Raw genomic sequence first — 16,078 nt, forward strand, 5'->3', positions numbered from 1 at the left:
CTATATCCCCTTGGTGCACTTTAAAGTTATAAATCTGTCCTACACTTTCTCAGGCAAATTCCCCCCAGGCAGAAATCTGCTGCTGTCAGGCATGTCAGTTTCCCATAGTGGTTTGCGTAGCATGTCGCAGAGCAGTCTAGTTTGAACAGGTAGCCTTGTAAAATCTCTGTCATTCAGTATTCTGGGCACATTCTACACCTGGCATTGTAGCTGTTTGGTCCACCACCACCCCATCTATCTGCTACGGCTGTCTAAACCTCCACAGGACTTGACTGTATCACTCCAGGCAAAGCATCGCAACCGCAACATTTAGCCAGCCTCACCAGCTGCCAAGAGTTTTTGAACGTGCAGTTCCATCAAACAACCTGATTTTCCCACAGTGATGCTTTACATCCGGGGCTAGTTCCTTTGTTATCTGCAGTTTTGTTTCTCCACTGGAAGGAGAATGGAATGGCTGATATGGAAATATAGTAATATGCAGAGCTGTACTGCTTTTCTGGGGCAGCAGAAACATTACAGAATTTAGTACTGGAATGGAGTATAAGTGACGGTTTGTCTTTTACCTCAAGTTTCTAGCCCTCAATGTTGTGATGGTGATTGAAAAGTATATGGGTCATGCCCAGTAAAGTCTCAGAAGACAGAGAAGTTGCAGGGTGCAGTTTTCAGTATCAGAAAGTGGGGCTTTAGGCCATGCTCATAACTAGCAGATGAAGAGTTAATTTTATACAGAATAATAGAAATCATGCACACTTAATTTATACTCATTTATATCTAATTTCAGCTGCATTCTATAATTCCCTTTTGGCATTCAAGGTGTCTCATGGTTAAAAAAATTAATGACAATAAATTATTAATAATGATTAAATCATAACAGTTAAAGCATAGCAGCAGCACTTAAAAACATTGCTAAAATGCAGCACAATTTACATAAACTCAGGAAACCGTACAATATACCTGGTATCACAGCTACCCAACCACTGCAGAGGCTTTGCATAACAGAAATGGTTCTCTCAGCTTCCTAAAAGCTGGGGGAAAGATAACTTGACAAGAAATTCAGCAGAGAATGGGTGGCCCCTAATAAGACACTGCATATCCTAAGCTTTAATCACCTGGAAGGGCCCCTGGCTTAATCCTCTCTTCAACCACAGAAGTCACAAGGCAATGCTTTATTCTTCCTGCCACTGCAGACCACGTTTCCATTGGCGGTCTTGGAGACAGTTTTTATGAATACCTGATCAAATCATGGCTGATGTCAGACAAGCAGGACACTGAAGCGAAAAGCATGTATGACCATGCGCTAGAGGTAAGAAAGGAATCTGGCTTTATTGCTTCAGCTGCTGTGTTTCTGGAAGAGAAATTGAAAGCCCAGGTTGTTCTAGGGCGGTCTTGCAGCACCTCAACCACTGCAGAGCTTGGATTCAAACTCTTACCTGAGCCAGGAAGTCATTGGGCAGACCTGAGGCAGTCACTCATCTTTCAGCCTTGATATGAAGGCAGTGGTGAGCTTTTTTTTTTTTTTTTTTTTAAAGAGAGAGTAGTGGGGGCCAGTGTGCTGGAGCCCTCATAGTGGGGGCCAGTTTGCTGCCAACATCTGTTTTCTTCTGTTCCAGGGTGAACTCTGGAAAAACACACTCAGGCTCCGGTCACACGGGCAGGAAACTGCGGGGGGGGGAGCGTGGCTGTTTGCCCCAGGGCAAACCAACGCGCGGTTAAGTGATCAGACCTCCTGTGGAGGTACTGTGGAGGTTCCGTGGGTAGGGAGAGGTGCCGATCACAGGACACGCCTGCGCGCAACGAAGAAGCATGCGGTGCGGAAAACTGGTTTTCTTTTTTTGTGTACACGCCGAATGCGCATGCTCCGTTGGGTGCGTATGCGCATCCACGGAGACTTGGGGGGGGAAAAACCTTTTTCGCAAGGGGACATGGGCGGGCGCCGGATGCCACCGGAAACGCGATCAGACGCCCGCCCTTGCCCCGCGGTTTCCGGAAACTAGTACCTCTGAGGTACTAGTTTTTTGCTGCGTGTTTTCGGCAGGAAACCTTGGTTGTGCCACGGAAGTGCTACGCTTCCCAGATGTGCCGGTGAGATCGCACCCGGAAAATCCACCTGTCTTCCGTCTCTCTTGCGTGGCTAATGTTCCGTGTGACCGCAGCCTCAGTTCTGTACGTTTTCAGTGTGGTTGAATTTGAACTGAAGAAAAAGCCTGCTGTGCAGGGTATCTATTGGCTACCACTTGTGACATCACATCACACACATACAAAATCTAAGAAACACACATGCCCATGACTTTTGATGAATAAAAATAAAATCATATACCTGCCTGATGCTTGGGGGAGGGGAACAAGACTGGCAGCTGATCCAGCATTCAGTTTGGTGAAGCGTGTGCCTGTAAAGCACAGTTACTCAGCAAAGAACCTGCTGTGTCTGCACTTAAACCAATACATTTGCCTTCATTCACACTTGCTATCCTCTGTGTCAAATGGGACTGTAATGATTCGCCTCTCAAGGCAGCTAATGATAATGAGCGTGAAATGGACTGAAAAAAGTCTTAATGTGCTATAAACATCACAAATGCTGGTTTTGTTTTTGGTTCTCTGCTATTTTTTTTACATTGCCAGTTGTCCAGAATAAGTTTGCAGAAAACTGACCAGTATGTGTATATCTAAATTAAATTGAATCTTGCTGCTCATGCAGGAGTATATATTTCAGTATCCATATCCTTTGAAAAATCCAGCATGTTTTCCTTCTTCATTAGTTGTTGTAGATTTTCTGGTCTGTATGGCTGTGGTCTTGGCATTGTAGTACCTGACGTTTCTCCAGCAGCTGTGACTGGCATCCTCAGAGGTATAACACAGAAAGATGGAGTACTCTCTGTCATTGTAAGAAGAAAAATGGTAGGCAGATAATTTATATCTACTCAGGAAGATAGGGTAGGGCTGAGACATTATCTTGTAGGAGTTCCCAGGTTGTGACATGCTAATGAAGGAACTTTCCTAAGGAGATTCCTTTGTACATGGATTTTGCATATCTACAACAACTAATGAACTCCAGCTGTGAAAGCCTTCAACAACATATTTTCCTTCTTCCTTGATAAATGTAGGCCATAGAAAAAAATCTGGTGAAGAAGTCTGCTGGTGGACTGACATATATTGCTGAGTGGCGAGGAGGCATCTTGGACCACAAGATGGGCCATTTGGCTTGCTTTTCGGGTGGCATGATTGCTCTTGGAGGGCAGCACACAGCAGAAGAGCAGAAGCAGCACTATATGGATCTGGCTGCAGAAATAACACATACCTGTCATGAGTCTTACGTGCGTTCAGGTAAATGCAAAATCTCTTCTAAGAAGAAGATCAGTACAAACTTTGGCTGCCTGTTGAAACGATCAGTTAGTCTCTTTCAGCAGCAGAGCTGCGCCCACTCAGTCGGTGTGGGCTACCTTCAAGGTGTGGGCTACCTTGCCCAGATGGGCTTGCCTCCTAGAATTTATTTGTGTGACACTGTTAATCTGCTGTATAGAATAAGTATGGAAGAACATGGGTTTCCTGCTCTAAGGAGCTTCTATTCTTCTTGTTCTTATATTTGTATGGGTAATTTTTGAAGAATAGCAATAATTTGTTCAATCACACAATTCATGGAGGACATAGAAATTATAGAGATGCTCTCAAGCAGTAAGAAAACGCATTGCTTTCTCCAGCAGCTCCTGGAGTCAAATCTTTTCAAATAACTGCCTATGGGAAATCTAAACAAGGATATGACCAGAACAGTACTGGCTTTGCTTATTATTATTATTATTATTATTATTTTATTACATTTATACCCCGCCCTCCCCGCGAACGGGCTCAGAGCGGCTAACATAAGGCACCATGTGCATTCAGTGTACAGACTACAGATACAAATATAAATACAAGGTTAAAACAATTTAAAATCAATACTACAGATGCATAAATAAACTCTCAAATAACATCCTACGCACAGTGGGAGAGGTTGGGGTGGTAAAGATGTTACCCCTCCTACCCCATGTAGCTAGACCAGTATCCATAGTTGTTCTTAGTGCCAATAACATGAGGGCCATAGCAGTTCAGTTTTTAATAGCTCATTCCTCAGTGGCGGCTCCTAATCGAAGGCCTGGTGGAAGAGCTCCATTTTACAGGCCCTGCGGAACTGTAAGAGGTCCTGCAGGGCCCTGATGTCTTCCAGGATCTCATTCCACTGGTGTGGAGCCGCCACTGAGGAGGCCCTAGCTCTGGTAGCGGCCAATCTGGTTGTCTTTCGAACCAGGGAGAGTCAGGCGATTTTGTGACCCTGACCTCAGTGCTCTTTGGGGGATGTATGGTTAAAGGCGGTCCCTCAAGTAGGCAGGCCCCCGACCATATAGGGCTTTAAAGGTCAAAACCAGCACCTTGAAGCGAATCCGGTATGCTGTTGGCAGCCAGTGCAATGCCTTCAGCACAGGCCGAATGTGCTCTCATATAGTGCATTTTGCACTAGCTGCAGCTTCCGGATTTGGGACAAGGGCAGCCCCATGCAGAGAGCATTGCAGTAGTCCTATCTCGAGGTGACTATAGAATGGGTCACCGTTGCCAGGTCATTGCGTTCGAGGAAGGGAACCATCTGCCTAATCAGCTGTAGATGGTAAAAGGCTGCCTTGGCAGTGGCTGCTACCTGGGCCTCCATTGTTAAGTGGGCTCCCTACCCCCGACCTGCTTCGACTCAGGCACAGGAGCTCTGTCTTCATCGGATTCAATTTCAATCAGCTCAGTCTAAGCCAGCCCACCACATCCTGAAGCGCCCAATCCAGGTCATTTGGGGTAGAGTCAGACTGACTGCCCAACAACAGATATAGCTGGGTGTCATCTGCATATTGGTGACCCACTAGCCTGTGCCTCTGGGCAAGGGGGCGCATGTAGATATAGCGTCACCCTCTGTCCCCAACCTTGGAGAAAGGAGACAAGCCATTGCAAGGCAAGCCCCTTGTGACGTTCTTGCTTTTTGGGGAGACAGTTTTACCTTTAAACACTCATGGAGTACATAAACATGGTAGTTTTCTGCTGCCACCAGGAATTAAAATTCCAATTCTCTCTCTTTTGGTAGTATGACCTAGGGTCTGGGCACTTCAGAGGACTATGTGGCCCTGAGGAAGTACTGTACTGATTTCTGGGATGTTTTTAAAACAAAAATTGATTTATTTAATTAAGAACAAAATAGGTTTCTGGTTATTTTGAACTGTTACTGAAAAAGAGAACGAACTTCTAAATATAACTGGCTAAACTTGGTGTTACAAACAGTCTCTCAGACGTCACTCTGACAGGCTTATACACTCAGTATATTCTCTCTCTCATATATATATATATATATATAGCCACACTGGCTAAGATCTTTCTCTTAGACACACAAGATAAAACATTTGTCTAACCACACAGTTTAGACACAACTTGTTTCTTTGCCACATAGACTCTCTCACAAAACTTTTAGAGTCACACAGACTCTCTTCAAAGCTCTTCCACACTTCGCTCTCAAAAGACACACACACAGATTCCACTCAGAACAACTCCTCCCACACTCTCAGTCATCAGCCAATCAAATCACACTTAGCTCCTTCTATCACTCTTCTTACATTACTGCAGTCAAACAACATTTAAAGACACACACACAGCAAAACATGGAATCATTACACCCCTGAATCCCAGTGTTGGCGAGGCGGTGGATCAGCAACTGATGGTCGACGATGTCAAACGCCACTGACAGGTCCAACAACAACAGTGCCACCCTGATCCAGATGCCTCCAGAGGTCATCTGTGAGGGCGACCAGTGCCGTCTCTGATGAAATCCGGACTAGAAAGGGTCTAGCATGGAAGTGTCATCCATAAAGCTCTGCAACTAAATCGCCACAGCTCTGGTAGTTAGCCAATTCGGCCGGGTCCAAGGATGTTTTTTTTTAAGAGAGGGCAGACCATCGCTTCCTTGAGTGCCCCTGGGAACAGTCCCTCAGTGAGGGACTTGTTGATAACATCCCTAAGGGCACCTCAAAACCCTTCACAGCCAGTTTTTATAAGCCATGAAGGGCACAGATCAAGGCTGCACATGGTTGGACGTACCATTGAGAACAGTCTGTCAACTTCCTCTAGACTGAGTGGACTGAAATAATCCAGAATAGTACCAGAAGACGTGCATGGGGCCTCGAGTTCGCTCACTGTCTCAACTGTGGCAGGGAGATCACGGCAGAGCGACAAGACTTTTTCTGCAAAATAGCTTGCAAAAGCCTCACAGCCAGTATCTAATTCCCTAGCATTTGGCCTGCCCTGTGGCAGATCAGTTAACGACCAAATAGTTCTAAACAATTGTGCCGGGTGTGAGCTTGCAGATGCAACCATGGTCGCGTAGAACTCTCTCTTTGCGGCTTTGACTGCCATCTCATAGGAACTCATAAACATCCTATAAGATGCTCTTGTTGCCTCATTGTGGGTGCACCGCCACTGTCTCTCTAGTTGTCTGAGCCTTCATTTCATCAGCCGCAACTCCTGGGTAAACCAAGGAGCCCACTTAGAGCGAGGACACAGAGGGCATCAGGGAGCAATCTCATCGATGGCTGCCAAGAGTCGGCCATGCCAATCCTCGACCAGCTCATCTAACAAGCCGCCAGGGGGCATAGGTTCCCGCAGGACCGTCTGAAGCTGCTGAGGGTCCATTTGGCTCCGCAAATGAGCTAAAATACGCCCACCCCTCAAACAGGGTTGGGGTGCAATGTTCACACGGGCCTTCAGGGCATGGTGGTCCAACCATAGAACTACCATAGCAGTAATCCGGTCCACTGTAACCCCCGCCGCAAAGATCAAATCAAGCGTGTGATCAGCTAGGTGAGTGGGGGCCATTGCATATTGAGAGAGTCCTAGTGCCGCCATGGACGACACCAGGTCCACCGCCTGTGAAGAGGTCACATCATCAGCATGGACATTGAAGTCACCCAGGACTATCAGTCTAGGGTACTCCAATGCCCAGCCTGACATGGCCTCAACCAGGGATGACAGGCCATCGGCCAGTGCATTGGGCGGTCAGTACACTAAACAAATAGCCAAACTCTCCCCGGCGTCCCACACAAAGCCAGTACACTCTATGCCCATGAGCTTCAACAGCAGGAGCACCCTGAAGGAGGAAGCCTCCCATATGAACAGAGGCACTGCTCCCCCCTGCCCCTTGGTCCGTGACTGGTGGAGGACGGAGAACCCAGGTGGAGCCAATTGCGAGAACACTACGGTCTCCCCATCTCGCACCCAAGTCTCCATCATGCAAACCAGGTCCACATTTTGCTCCAGCAGGAAGTCCCGAAGGACTGCGATCTTATTATTTATGGACCTGGCATTACACAGCACCAGTGACAGAGAGGGGTCATTAATCCTAGCCCCACTGACTGCCACCTTTGGTATGGGGCATAGGCTGGAAGGTAGCTGAGCTTCTCTATTTCTCTGTTCCCTTCCCTTCATTTTTTGCCTGACCCCACCACGATACTTTCCCCTCCCCAAGAGCACTGGTATACCCTGTCCCATCGTTGCCATTTGTTGACGGTCTTCACAAGGCCACAGACCAGTTTATGTCGGTTGATGGCTGGATACCAATATTAGGTTCACTGGAAGCCATTGGAGCAGTTTTGAACAGTTGTGCTGCTGATTGTAGACTGAATGTAGGTGGTGGTCATTAATTTTCCTGTCAGTTATTAAAAGTTATGGTTGAGTTTCCTTCTCGTTTTACCTGGCTGCTGTTTTTAGGTATAACACAAATCCTTTATGTAGGTCTGTTTGTTAAGGCCTTTGAGCAATAGAAAATGGGCCTGGATAGTGTGTGTGTGTGTGTGTGTGTGTGTGTGTGTGTGTGTGTGTGTGATAGAACAAAGCAAAACAAAAAACCCTAGGCAGCAAACCCCTTCCTGGTAAAGTTGGCACATGTAGTTGTTTTGGGAATGTTTGGTGTTACACCAGTGTTTCCTACATTAGTCATATAATATGTGAAGGGACAAATATGTGGTATTAGAATGTTTACACAAATGTGTAAACCCTGGCCTGGATAGCGCAGGCTAGCCTTATGTCATAGGATCCCCGAAGCTAAGCAGGGCCAGCCCTGCTTAGTACTTGGATTGGAGACTACCTGTGGGGTTGCCATACATCAGCTGTGACCTGAGAGCAAAAAAACAAAACAACCCCCCCACACACACACACAAAATACAAATGTGGGGTCCCCAGGTTCACAGAAGCTTGGACATTTGTGTCTAAAGATAAGGTGCCCATCATTCATATGTTCCACACTTGGCACACAGAGGCATCAACATAATTCCAAAATGTACGCAGCAGTCGCAATCTCCATGGCAAATGTGAAGTTGCCTTAGTTAACATCCCTATCATTGATTGCTTGTTGTTGTCCTGAACCGCCACAATGCCAGGTAGAGAAGGCAACGCACTGGCTGGCTTGACTGGTCCCACTGGGATGTTTCCAAGGCCTTCTCTCTCCAAAGTTAACTGCTTTAGAACTAATGAAATATTCAGCAGTTCCCAGAGCTCTTAAACCTCCGAGCCTTTTCCTGTGGGATCAGATGGAAGCAGCTAAGCAGACGTAAAACGGACTCAGAACACGAGCATGGAAAGGAAATTGACAGGCACCAGGGAGACTCAGATTGTCCTTTTTTGCTAGGCTGAAGGTCGAAAGTAGCTCTAGGCTGTTATTGCTTCGTGGGCTGTTGGATCAAGGTGGCTCCTTTTGCCCCATGCCTTTTGGCTCAAGCTTGACACTGATCACCTGTGCCCCAGGGCAGATCAGAAACAATGCCACCTGCTAATGGGTGCTGTAGAAATAAGAGACTGTTCTGAAGACAGGAGTGGCAGAAAAACTGCCCATTACTATCACTGACTGGGGCTCAGGATCAACCCCAGTTCTCTGAGGAGCTTTGCTGTTACGTTCAGTATTTTACTATTAAGGATGCGCTCAGATTTGCAGGAGGAGGGAGATTTCTGATTCTTAGTTGCCTGTGTTTCTGTGTGTGTGTAGTGTGCTATGCATTGTCTGCTCACAGAAAGATTAATTGTGCGCTCAGATTTGCAGGAGGAGGGAGATCTCTGATTGTTAGTTGCCTGTGTTTGTGTGTGTGTGTAGTGTGCTATGTATTGTCTGCTCACAGAAAGATTAATCGATACTTTTGCTTCTCAGATGCAATGAACATCAAAGTTCCCAGCTCCTCTGAATGTCTTTTGTCTACTTTTGTTAGATTCCAAGCTGGGCCCAGAAGCATTTCGCTTTGATTCTGGCACGGAAGCAGTGGCCACCCGGCTCAGCGATCGCTATTACATTCTGCGTCCCGAAGTTGTTGAAAGTTACCTGTACATGTGGAGATTGACACACGATCCTAAGTACAGGCAGTGGGGATGGGAAGTTGTCGAGGTATGGTCAGCCACCATGTATCCTTTGCTAACCCCCTCCTCTCCTTCCCTAGACAGAGGAATGCATTTGTGGTGAAATGGTTGGTACCGGCGTTTGCTGTTGCAGCTTTGGAGGGGACCTGGTGCCTCTTGGAAGGATTAGGGGGCAAGGGCGCCATGGTCAGTGTTCCCTCTAAGCTGAGCTAGTGTGAGCCAGCTCACAGTTTTTTAGCCTCTGGCTCACACATTTCTGTCTTGGCTCAGGAAGGAGGGCTCCAGAGCAGACTAATGTCTGCAGTACCCAAATCGCTCAACCCACAACTTTAATGCCCGTAGCTCACAAAGTAGATGCTTTGCTCACAAGACTCCACAGCTTAGAGGGAACATTGGCCATGGTTGACCTTTCACATGACTGGTTACCTGATTCTTTTCATTGGAGATGGCATGGATTGAACCTGGGATCTTCTGCGTGCAAAGCAGATGCTCTCCTGACTGAATGACAGCCTCTCCCCAAAGCACAGCCTGCCCATTAATGTTGATGCACGAATAGCCGGGAGATGCCCAAACTGCTAGGAAAACTTGAAAATTGGATATTGATACATTACTCCTCCAATAGATCAATCCTATGCAGAGTTACTCCAGTCTGAGCCAATTGATTTCCGTGGGCTTAGACTCCAGCGACTCTCACATTAGCTAGAAAGAAGGAAGAGGGTCCACAATACCCTGATCACTGGAAATATTGGGTGGGGAACGGGGATATGTACATGTCTCCTTCAAAACACAGGACTCAAAATCAGTCCCCAAAAAGCATACAGTCTAATGCTTTTACATTTCTGTGGTGAAACACTTACATACTTTGCACTGGAAAGTAGAATGGAAAACTGTTAAGTTTAAAACAACAACAACATGGAGTACGAGAGTGTGCACCTCTCGGCTTTTTTCCTCTGTGCTCTTCTTGCCCAGGAAAAGTCTCAGCCTGACCTCTCTTTGTAACATCTCCCTACTCCTGCTTGTCTGGCTTGCATTTTATAGTGTAAATATTATCAGCCTAATGGATCTACAAGTCATACATCTGATGAAGTGAGTCACAAAAACCAGACAGCATAAATTCTGTTAGTATGTAAGGTGCCATCAGTCTCCTGTGTTAACCCAGCCTGACCCGGAAGCTTTTATGGTTCTTCCAGGTCACTCAGGAGCCAGTGGCTGGGTGGAGTCTAGGAAGACTCCAACCTGCAGCCCTAATAGGCTTATTTCCTGTAGAGTGAAAAACTTGCTCTGATGGGTCCCCGGTTGTAATCCTGACATTCCTGATTGGGCCACCACTGATCACAGAGCTATGTGCACACTGCCATCGAATCTATTTGAGACCGTCTTACTCAGATCACTGCCAGAAAACTGTAAAATATTTTGGGAAACGTCTCCTCAGTGCCCATTGTTGAAGGCTGTTGAACTTTGGATATAACAGAAAGTGCCATTTGTCAGAGCCTCCCCACTCCCAGCTCTCAGTTCTTCAAGGCCAACCTGTTTCCGAGGGTAATTAAAAAAAAAACCCTTTCCAATGCGTATCCCCTCCATAAAACCTGAATCAAACTAGTAAACCTGCTCAGCTTTATAAAAAATTGCTGATTGTGATGAACTAATTACTCATTCACTGCTCTGTGTTACTGAAATAAATTTGCCTTTCTTTTCCTCTCCCACCCCTCCCCCCAACAAGGCGCTCGAGAAATATTGCCGTGTAGAAGCTGGTTTCTCTGGGATCCGAGATGTTTATACCACCAACCCGAGTCACGACAACATGCAACAGAGTTTTTTCCTCGCAGAGACATTAAAGTAAGTTGCTGAGGACTGTGAAGATCTTTGGACAGAAAGAGGCAGTTTCCCCTGCTTTTTGTTGTTGACTTGCCAGGGATCAGGAAAGCCTAATCGGAAGCCTGGTTTACACGTACTGAAGAATGACGTGGTCGGATGGACGGCACCACTACAGATGGTAGATTCGAGTTCCAAAGACTCCTTCGCATTAAAAAACCCTCCCTGCCAATAGAAAGCTAGCACAGCAAGGAGAGAGCTTCTCCCTCCCCATTTTTCCTTGCTGTGCTGACTTTCTGCTTGTGTGGATTTTTTTTGTAAGCATAGGGGAGCATTCCAAAACGGGATCCTTGATTTGTAGTCTGATGGGATAGAGTCTTTCCAAGGACCTCAGAGCAAGCATAGTGCACATTGTGTGTATTTCGTTGATGGGATAGAGTCTTTCCAAGGACCTCCGAGCAAGCATAATGCACATTGTGTGTATTTATTTAGTTATTTATTTCCTTGTTTTTCTTGATGAGTTTCAAGGTGGAATACAGAATGTCAAACAACCAGACAGTGCAGTAGGACTAGGATTACAGAATTGGGTAACAATGCAAACGGGAATGGAAAATAATGTTTAGGACACAACATACCATAATACAGAAAGTGGGCAATAAAGGTACTAAATAATTATTATGAATATTGTACAGAAAGTGGGCAATAAAGGTACTAAAAAATTATTATGAATATTACTAGAGTATGCAGAGATATTGCACAGAGAGGCTGATTAGGATGAGGCTTTTTATACGGTCTTGTCCAGTCATTAATCATACTTTGTTCTTATCCTGAACATTTCTTCTGATTTGGGTTAGACATCTTTTTTGTTGTTGTTCAGTCGCACAGTCGAGTCCGACTCTTCGCGACCCCATGGACCAGGGGTCCATCTTTTAACTCCTGGCTATTGGTTCCTGTTATCAGCAGAGCAATGAATGCAAGTAGAAATCCATTACGGTATGCCATTGTGCACGATTTAATGAGAGCCCTGCAAGATTAAAGAACACTTCAATAGTGAATGGTTCCGTTCACATCGAGGTGCTTAAATGTTACAATCAAATCTTGTTTGAGCAGTTTAAATGAGATAAGCAGATGCAGAGCATTTGCAGAGGATCCATCTTTTGCATAAAAAAACCCCACCCTCCATACCTTTTTCTGTGTTTCATATTAGAGATAGTGTAGAAGCCCCTAATTGTTCATGGGCTCTTCTCTCACTTCTCACTTCATACGGTTGTCATAATTGGTGGCCGGCCAAACCAGACACAAGCTGTCATTCATGCCTACCAGGTGCTTGACTTGCCATCCTCTGCCCATCCCTGGCCCCATCTCATGGAGGCAGCAAAAAACAAACAAAAGAGGAAGTTTACAGAGTGCCTGCTGAGTGGCCATGTGTGGGTGGTGGGCTGCATTCTTTTTGGGCCACAAAAGGCTACCTTAGGTGAGAAGTGTCAGACATGGTAACAAATCAGGAGATTGAAGATGTTACAGTCGGCCAATGTGTTTATTTTTCCCCTCAACTTGCTACCTTCAAGGAAACCTTCCACATGAACTTGTCTGCTGAGGAACCTGTGTGTGCTGCAGAGAATTCTGGGACCATATTTGGGTACACACACGATTCAAACAGGTTCACTGGCAGAGCTGTTTAGCCCTCACCATCACTCAGCATGAGCGGAGAGTCCATCCAAGAACACACTCCGCCATACTCTGAAGCAACATAATAGTACCTGTTGCTAGATCAGACCAGTGGTCCATGTACTCCACTTTCCAACTGTAGCCAATCAGGTGCTGTGCAAGGAAGCCTACGATCAGAGCCTATTGGCAATAGCCTTCACCTGCTAGCTACTATTCAGCCAATCAGAGGCATTCTGTCTCTGTGCCTGAAGGGTCTCATTCAGCTACCATGGCTAACAGTCAGCAATAGACCTGCCCTTCTTATGTTGTCCAAGCCATGTTGCAGCAAATCACCTGTGAAGAGGGAAGAAGAGGAAAAGAAGAAGAAGAGATTGGATTTATACCCTGCCCTTCACTACTTGAAGGAGTCTCAGAGTGGCTCACAGTCTCCTTTCCGTTCCCCTCCTCACAACAGACACCCTGTGAGGTAGGTGGGGCTGAGGGAACTCTCTCGAGAACTGCCCTTGAGAGAACAGCTCTGAAAGAATTTATGACTGACCCAAGGTCACACCAGCAGCTGCTCTCCCAGATTAGAGTCCACCACTCTTAACCACCACACCAAACTGGCTCTCTGTGGTGGGCAAGCTGTCTTTCAGAGAAGCATGCCTCCCCTTAATGGACCTTCTTACTGAGAAAACCATGACGTCCTTCCAAGGAATCCCATGCAATTTGAAAATTACTGGCTCAGTTTGCTTAGCAGTACTTACTGGTGCACCATTGTCTAAGACAGAGCAAGCTGTTTCCTCTGAGTGTGCCTTGATATCTCTTCTCCCCTGATTGCAGGTATCTGTATCTTCTGTTCTGTGAAGATGATGTGCTGTCTCTCGAGGACTGGGTGTTCAACACTGAAGCCCACCCGCTGCCAGTGAACCACACAGACTTTGTCCTGAAGACGAGTGCGCAATAGACGCAGCCAGCTTCCACAGTGGGGCTCAGCGGGTCCCTTCTCTCTCTCTCTCTCTCTCTCTCTCTCTCTCTCTCTCTCTCTCTCTTTTTCAGTTTGTTTTTCCTTTCCAATAAAGGAATGTGTGATGTTCCCGGAAAGGTATTTTGGGGGCATTCGTCCAATTCCGGACTGTATTTTATCGGGGAGTATAAAAACTGTGAAACAAGCACCTTGGGGTTTTTTTTCCTCTGTGAGGAACCTTACTTAGCCTGGTAATGAGACATTTGTTATGGGCCATAATAGAGAATCATGAACGTTGCTTTCTACAGAGAATTTATATAGAGCTCACTGACTTTGTTTTCATGTGGCCAAAGGATCTGGAGTTTGCCATAAAACAGACATGTTGTTGTGTTTTTGTTTTGGGGTTGTTGTTTTTTTCCCCTTCATTTTTTTCTCTCTCCTCCATCTGCTTTTTTAAAAATATAACGTTGATTTTTGTAATCACTTGTATCACTTATATATTTTCAAAATCACATGCGTTCAAAATGGACTCGGTGCCGTCACTGGATCAAGAAGTGTCTGCTAAATCCTGAATCCCAAACATATTTTATATAACATTCTTTCTTTTTTACCCCCTGTGCTCTTTAAAACAGAAATGTTTACTGTCAGTTGCATCATGTGTGACTTTGCTTTCTAATGTTGGAAGTTTTTTGGGGGTTGAGGGAACCATTTGCTTTTTGTTTTTCTTTGGTTTTAATTTTCATTTGGAGCTTAAATATTACAAGGCACTTGTAATGATTTTATTTCTGTAATACTCAGAAGTGTGAAATAGAATAAAAATTTCCTGTCTGATAAGAACAACAGCTGGATTTCTGGGTTCTCTTTTGACGCAGAATGTTTAAAAGCTAAAGGTTTAGAAACTTGGTGGCACAAGACCCCAGCCAATCCTCTGGCCACAGAAGCTGATGAGGAGGCGTGGCACAAGACCCCAGCCAATCCTCTGGTGGTTTTGCCACAGAAGCTGATGAGGAGTCATACCCCACTCTATGGCTCTGTCACAAAGGGCCCTTGCACATGAGGGAGGGACTAGGCAAAGCCTGGTGGTGCAAACAGCATGGGGTGGGTCAGCTTCAGCAGCCAGCTGGGAATGCAGGGATGCGGAGGAGAGGTGGCAGCCAAAGGTTACCATATGGGAGTGCAGCACATGGCAGGAGAAGCTGCCCTTAGTGACACGTCCCCCTGCTTCTTCTTTTTTTTTTTTGGCCATATGGCTAGCCCAGGGGGGTTTTAAGGCAAGAGACATTCAGAGGTGGTGTGCCATTGCCTGCCTCCACATCATAACACCAGTATACCTTGATGTTCTCCCTTCCAAATACTGACCAGGGCTGACCCTGATTAGTGTCTGAGGTCTGATGAGATCGGACTAGCCTGGGCTATCCAGGTCAGGGCTCTTCCTGCTATACAATCCTTCAAAAAAGCAACTTTGACAGCACTGAATCGTCGCTTACAGCCACATTGGTCTAAAAGCAAAAGCCAAAAGCATCATCCTTGTCATACCTTTATTACGACCAACCCAATGATGCATAACAGTATGCAAGCTTTCAGATTCCTCAGAACTCTTCATCAGGCCAGATGTTACCCAAAAAATTTAAAGAGGGTGTCATGACCCCTAGTGGGTTGCCACCTTCCTCTGCCACCACTCTGGACTTAGGGTCCATAGGGAAGGCCCACAGTACCCTCCCAAGCCCAACCAAAAATGCCCCTTTTAAGCCAAGAAATATAGGTGTGATGACCAGGCAAAGAATATTAAACAAATAGTTTAGTAATACAGTAACGGGGCAAGGAAAACAAGACAAGGTGCTTAAAATATATAACAGTATCTAAAGGCAAAATAAACGAATCTAACACAACTACCTATTTCTCTTAACTGGTTACTATTCAAGGCCCACAGCCTTTTATACCAGGCCTGTGCCTGTACTCACTCTGTCCCAAGTGAGGGATCTTTCTCTCAGACCAGACTGTCCCCTCAGTTTAACTCTGTGAGATGGAAGAATGCAGTAGTGAAAAGAACCCAGTTCCACAGCCCACAAAGTATAAGTGACAATCTCCTCACACAATCCCTGGACACCGATTGGTTACAACCGTCACTAAGCATTGTGGGGATTGTAGGCTGTGTCTGCTTTCTACTCCCACACAGGTCTCCTGGGCCTAGGCCGCACTAGGCCTGTCTCCCAGTCCTACACTGATCATGACAGCGAGGAAAAGATTTATTTCAGGTCA

General features: G+C 45.9%; 1 protein-coding gene across 1 annotated transcript in view; it reads left to right on the forward strand.

Annotated features, from left to right (window-relative positions):
* The window catches only part of MAN1C1 (mannosidase, alpha, class 1C, member 1), a 224,417-nt gene extending 209,780 nt beyond the window's left edge, over positions 1–14,637 (forward strand). Inside the window, exons 8-12 of the mRNA XM_015411629.1 lie at positions 1,188–1,303; positions 3,102–3,321; positions 9,249–9,421; positions 11,114–11,229; positions 13,696–14,637. Of these exons, the coding sequence (XP_015267115.1) occupies positions 1,188–1,303; positions 3,102–3,321; positions 9,249–9,421; positions 11,114–11,229; positions 13,696–13,819 (749 nt within the window). The 3' untranslated portion in view covers positions 13,820–14,637. The remainder of the gene's footprint in view (positions 1–1,187; positions 1,304–3,101; positions 3,322–9,248; positions 9,422–11,113; positions 11,230–13,695) is intronic.
* Positions 14,638–16,078: the final 1,441 nt, after the last annotated feature.

The sequence above is a fragment of the Gekko japonicus genome, unplaced genomic scaffold (assembly GCF_001447785.1).
Source record: "Gekko japonicus isolate JY-2015 unplaced genomic scaffold, Gekko_japonicus_V1.1 scaffold62, whole genome shotgun sequence".
Lineage (NCBI taxonomy): Eukaryota > Metazoa > Chordata > Lepidosauria > Squamata > Gekkonidae > Gekko > Gekko japonicus.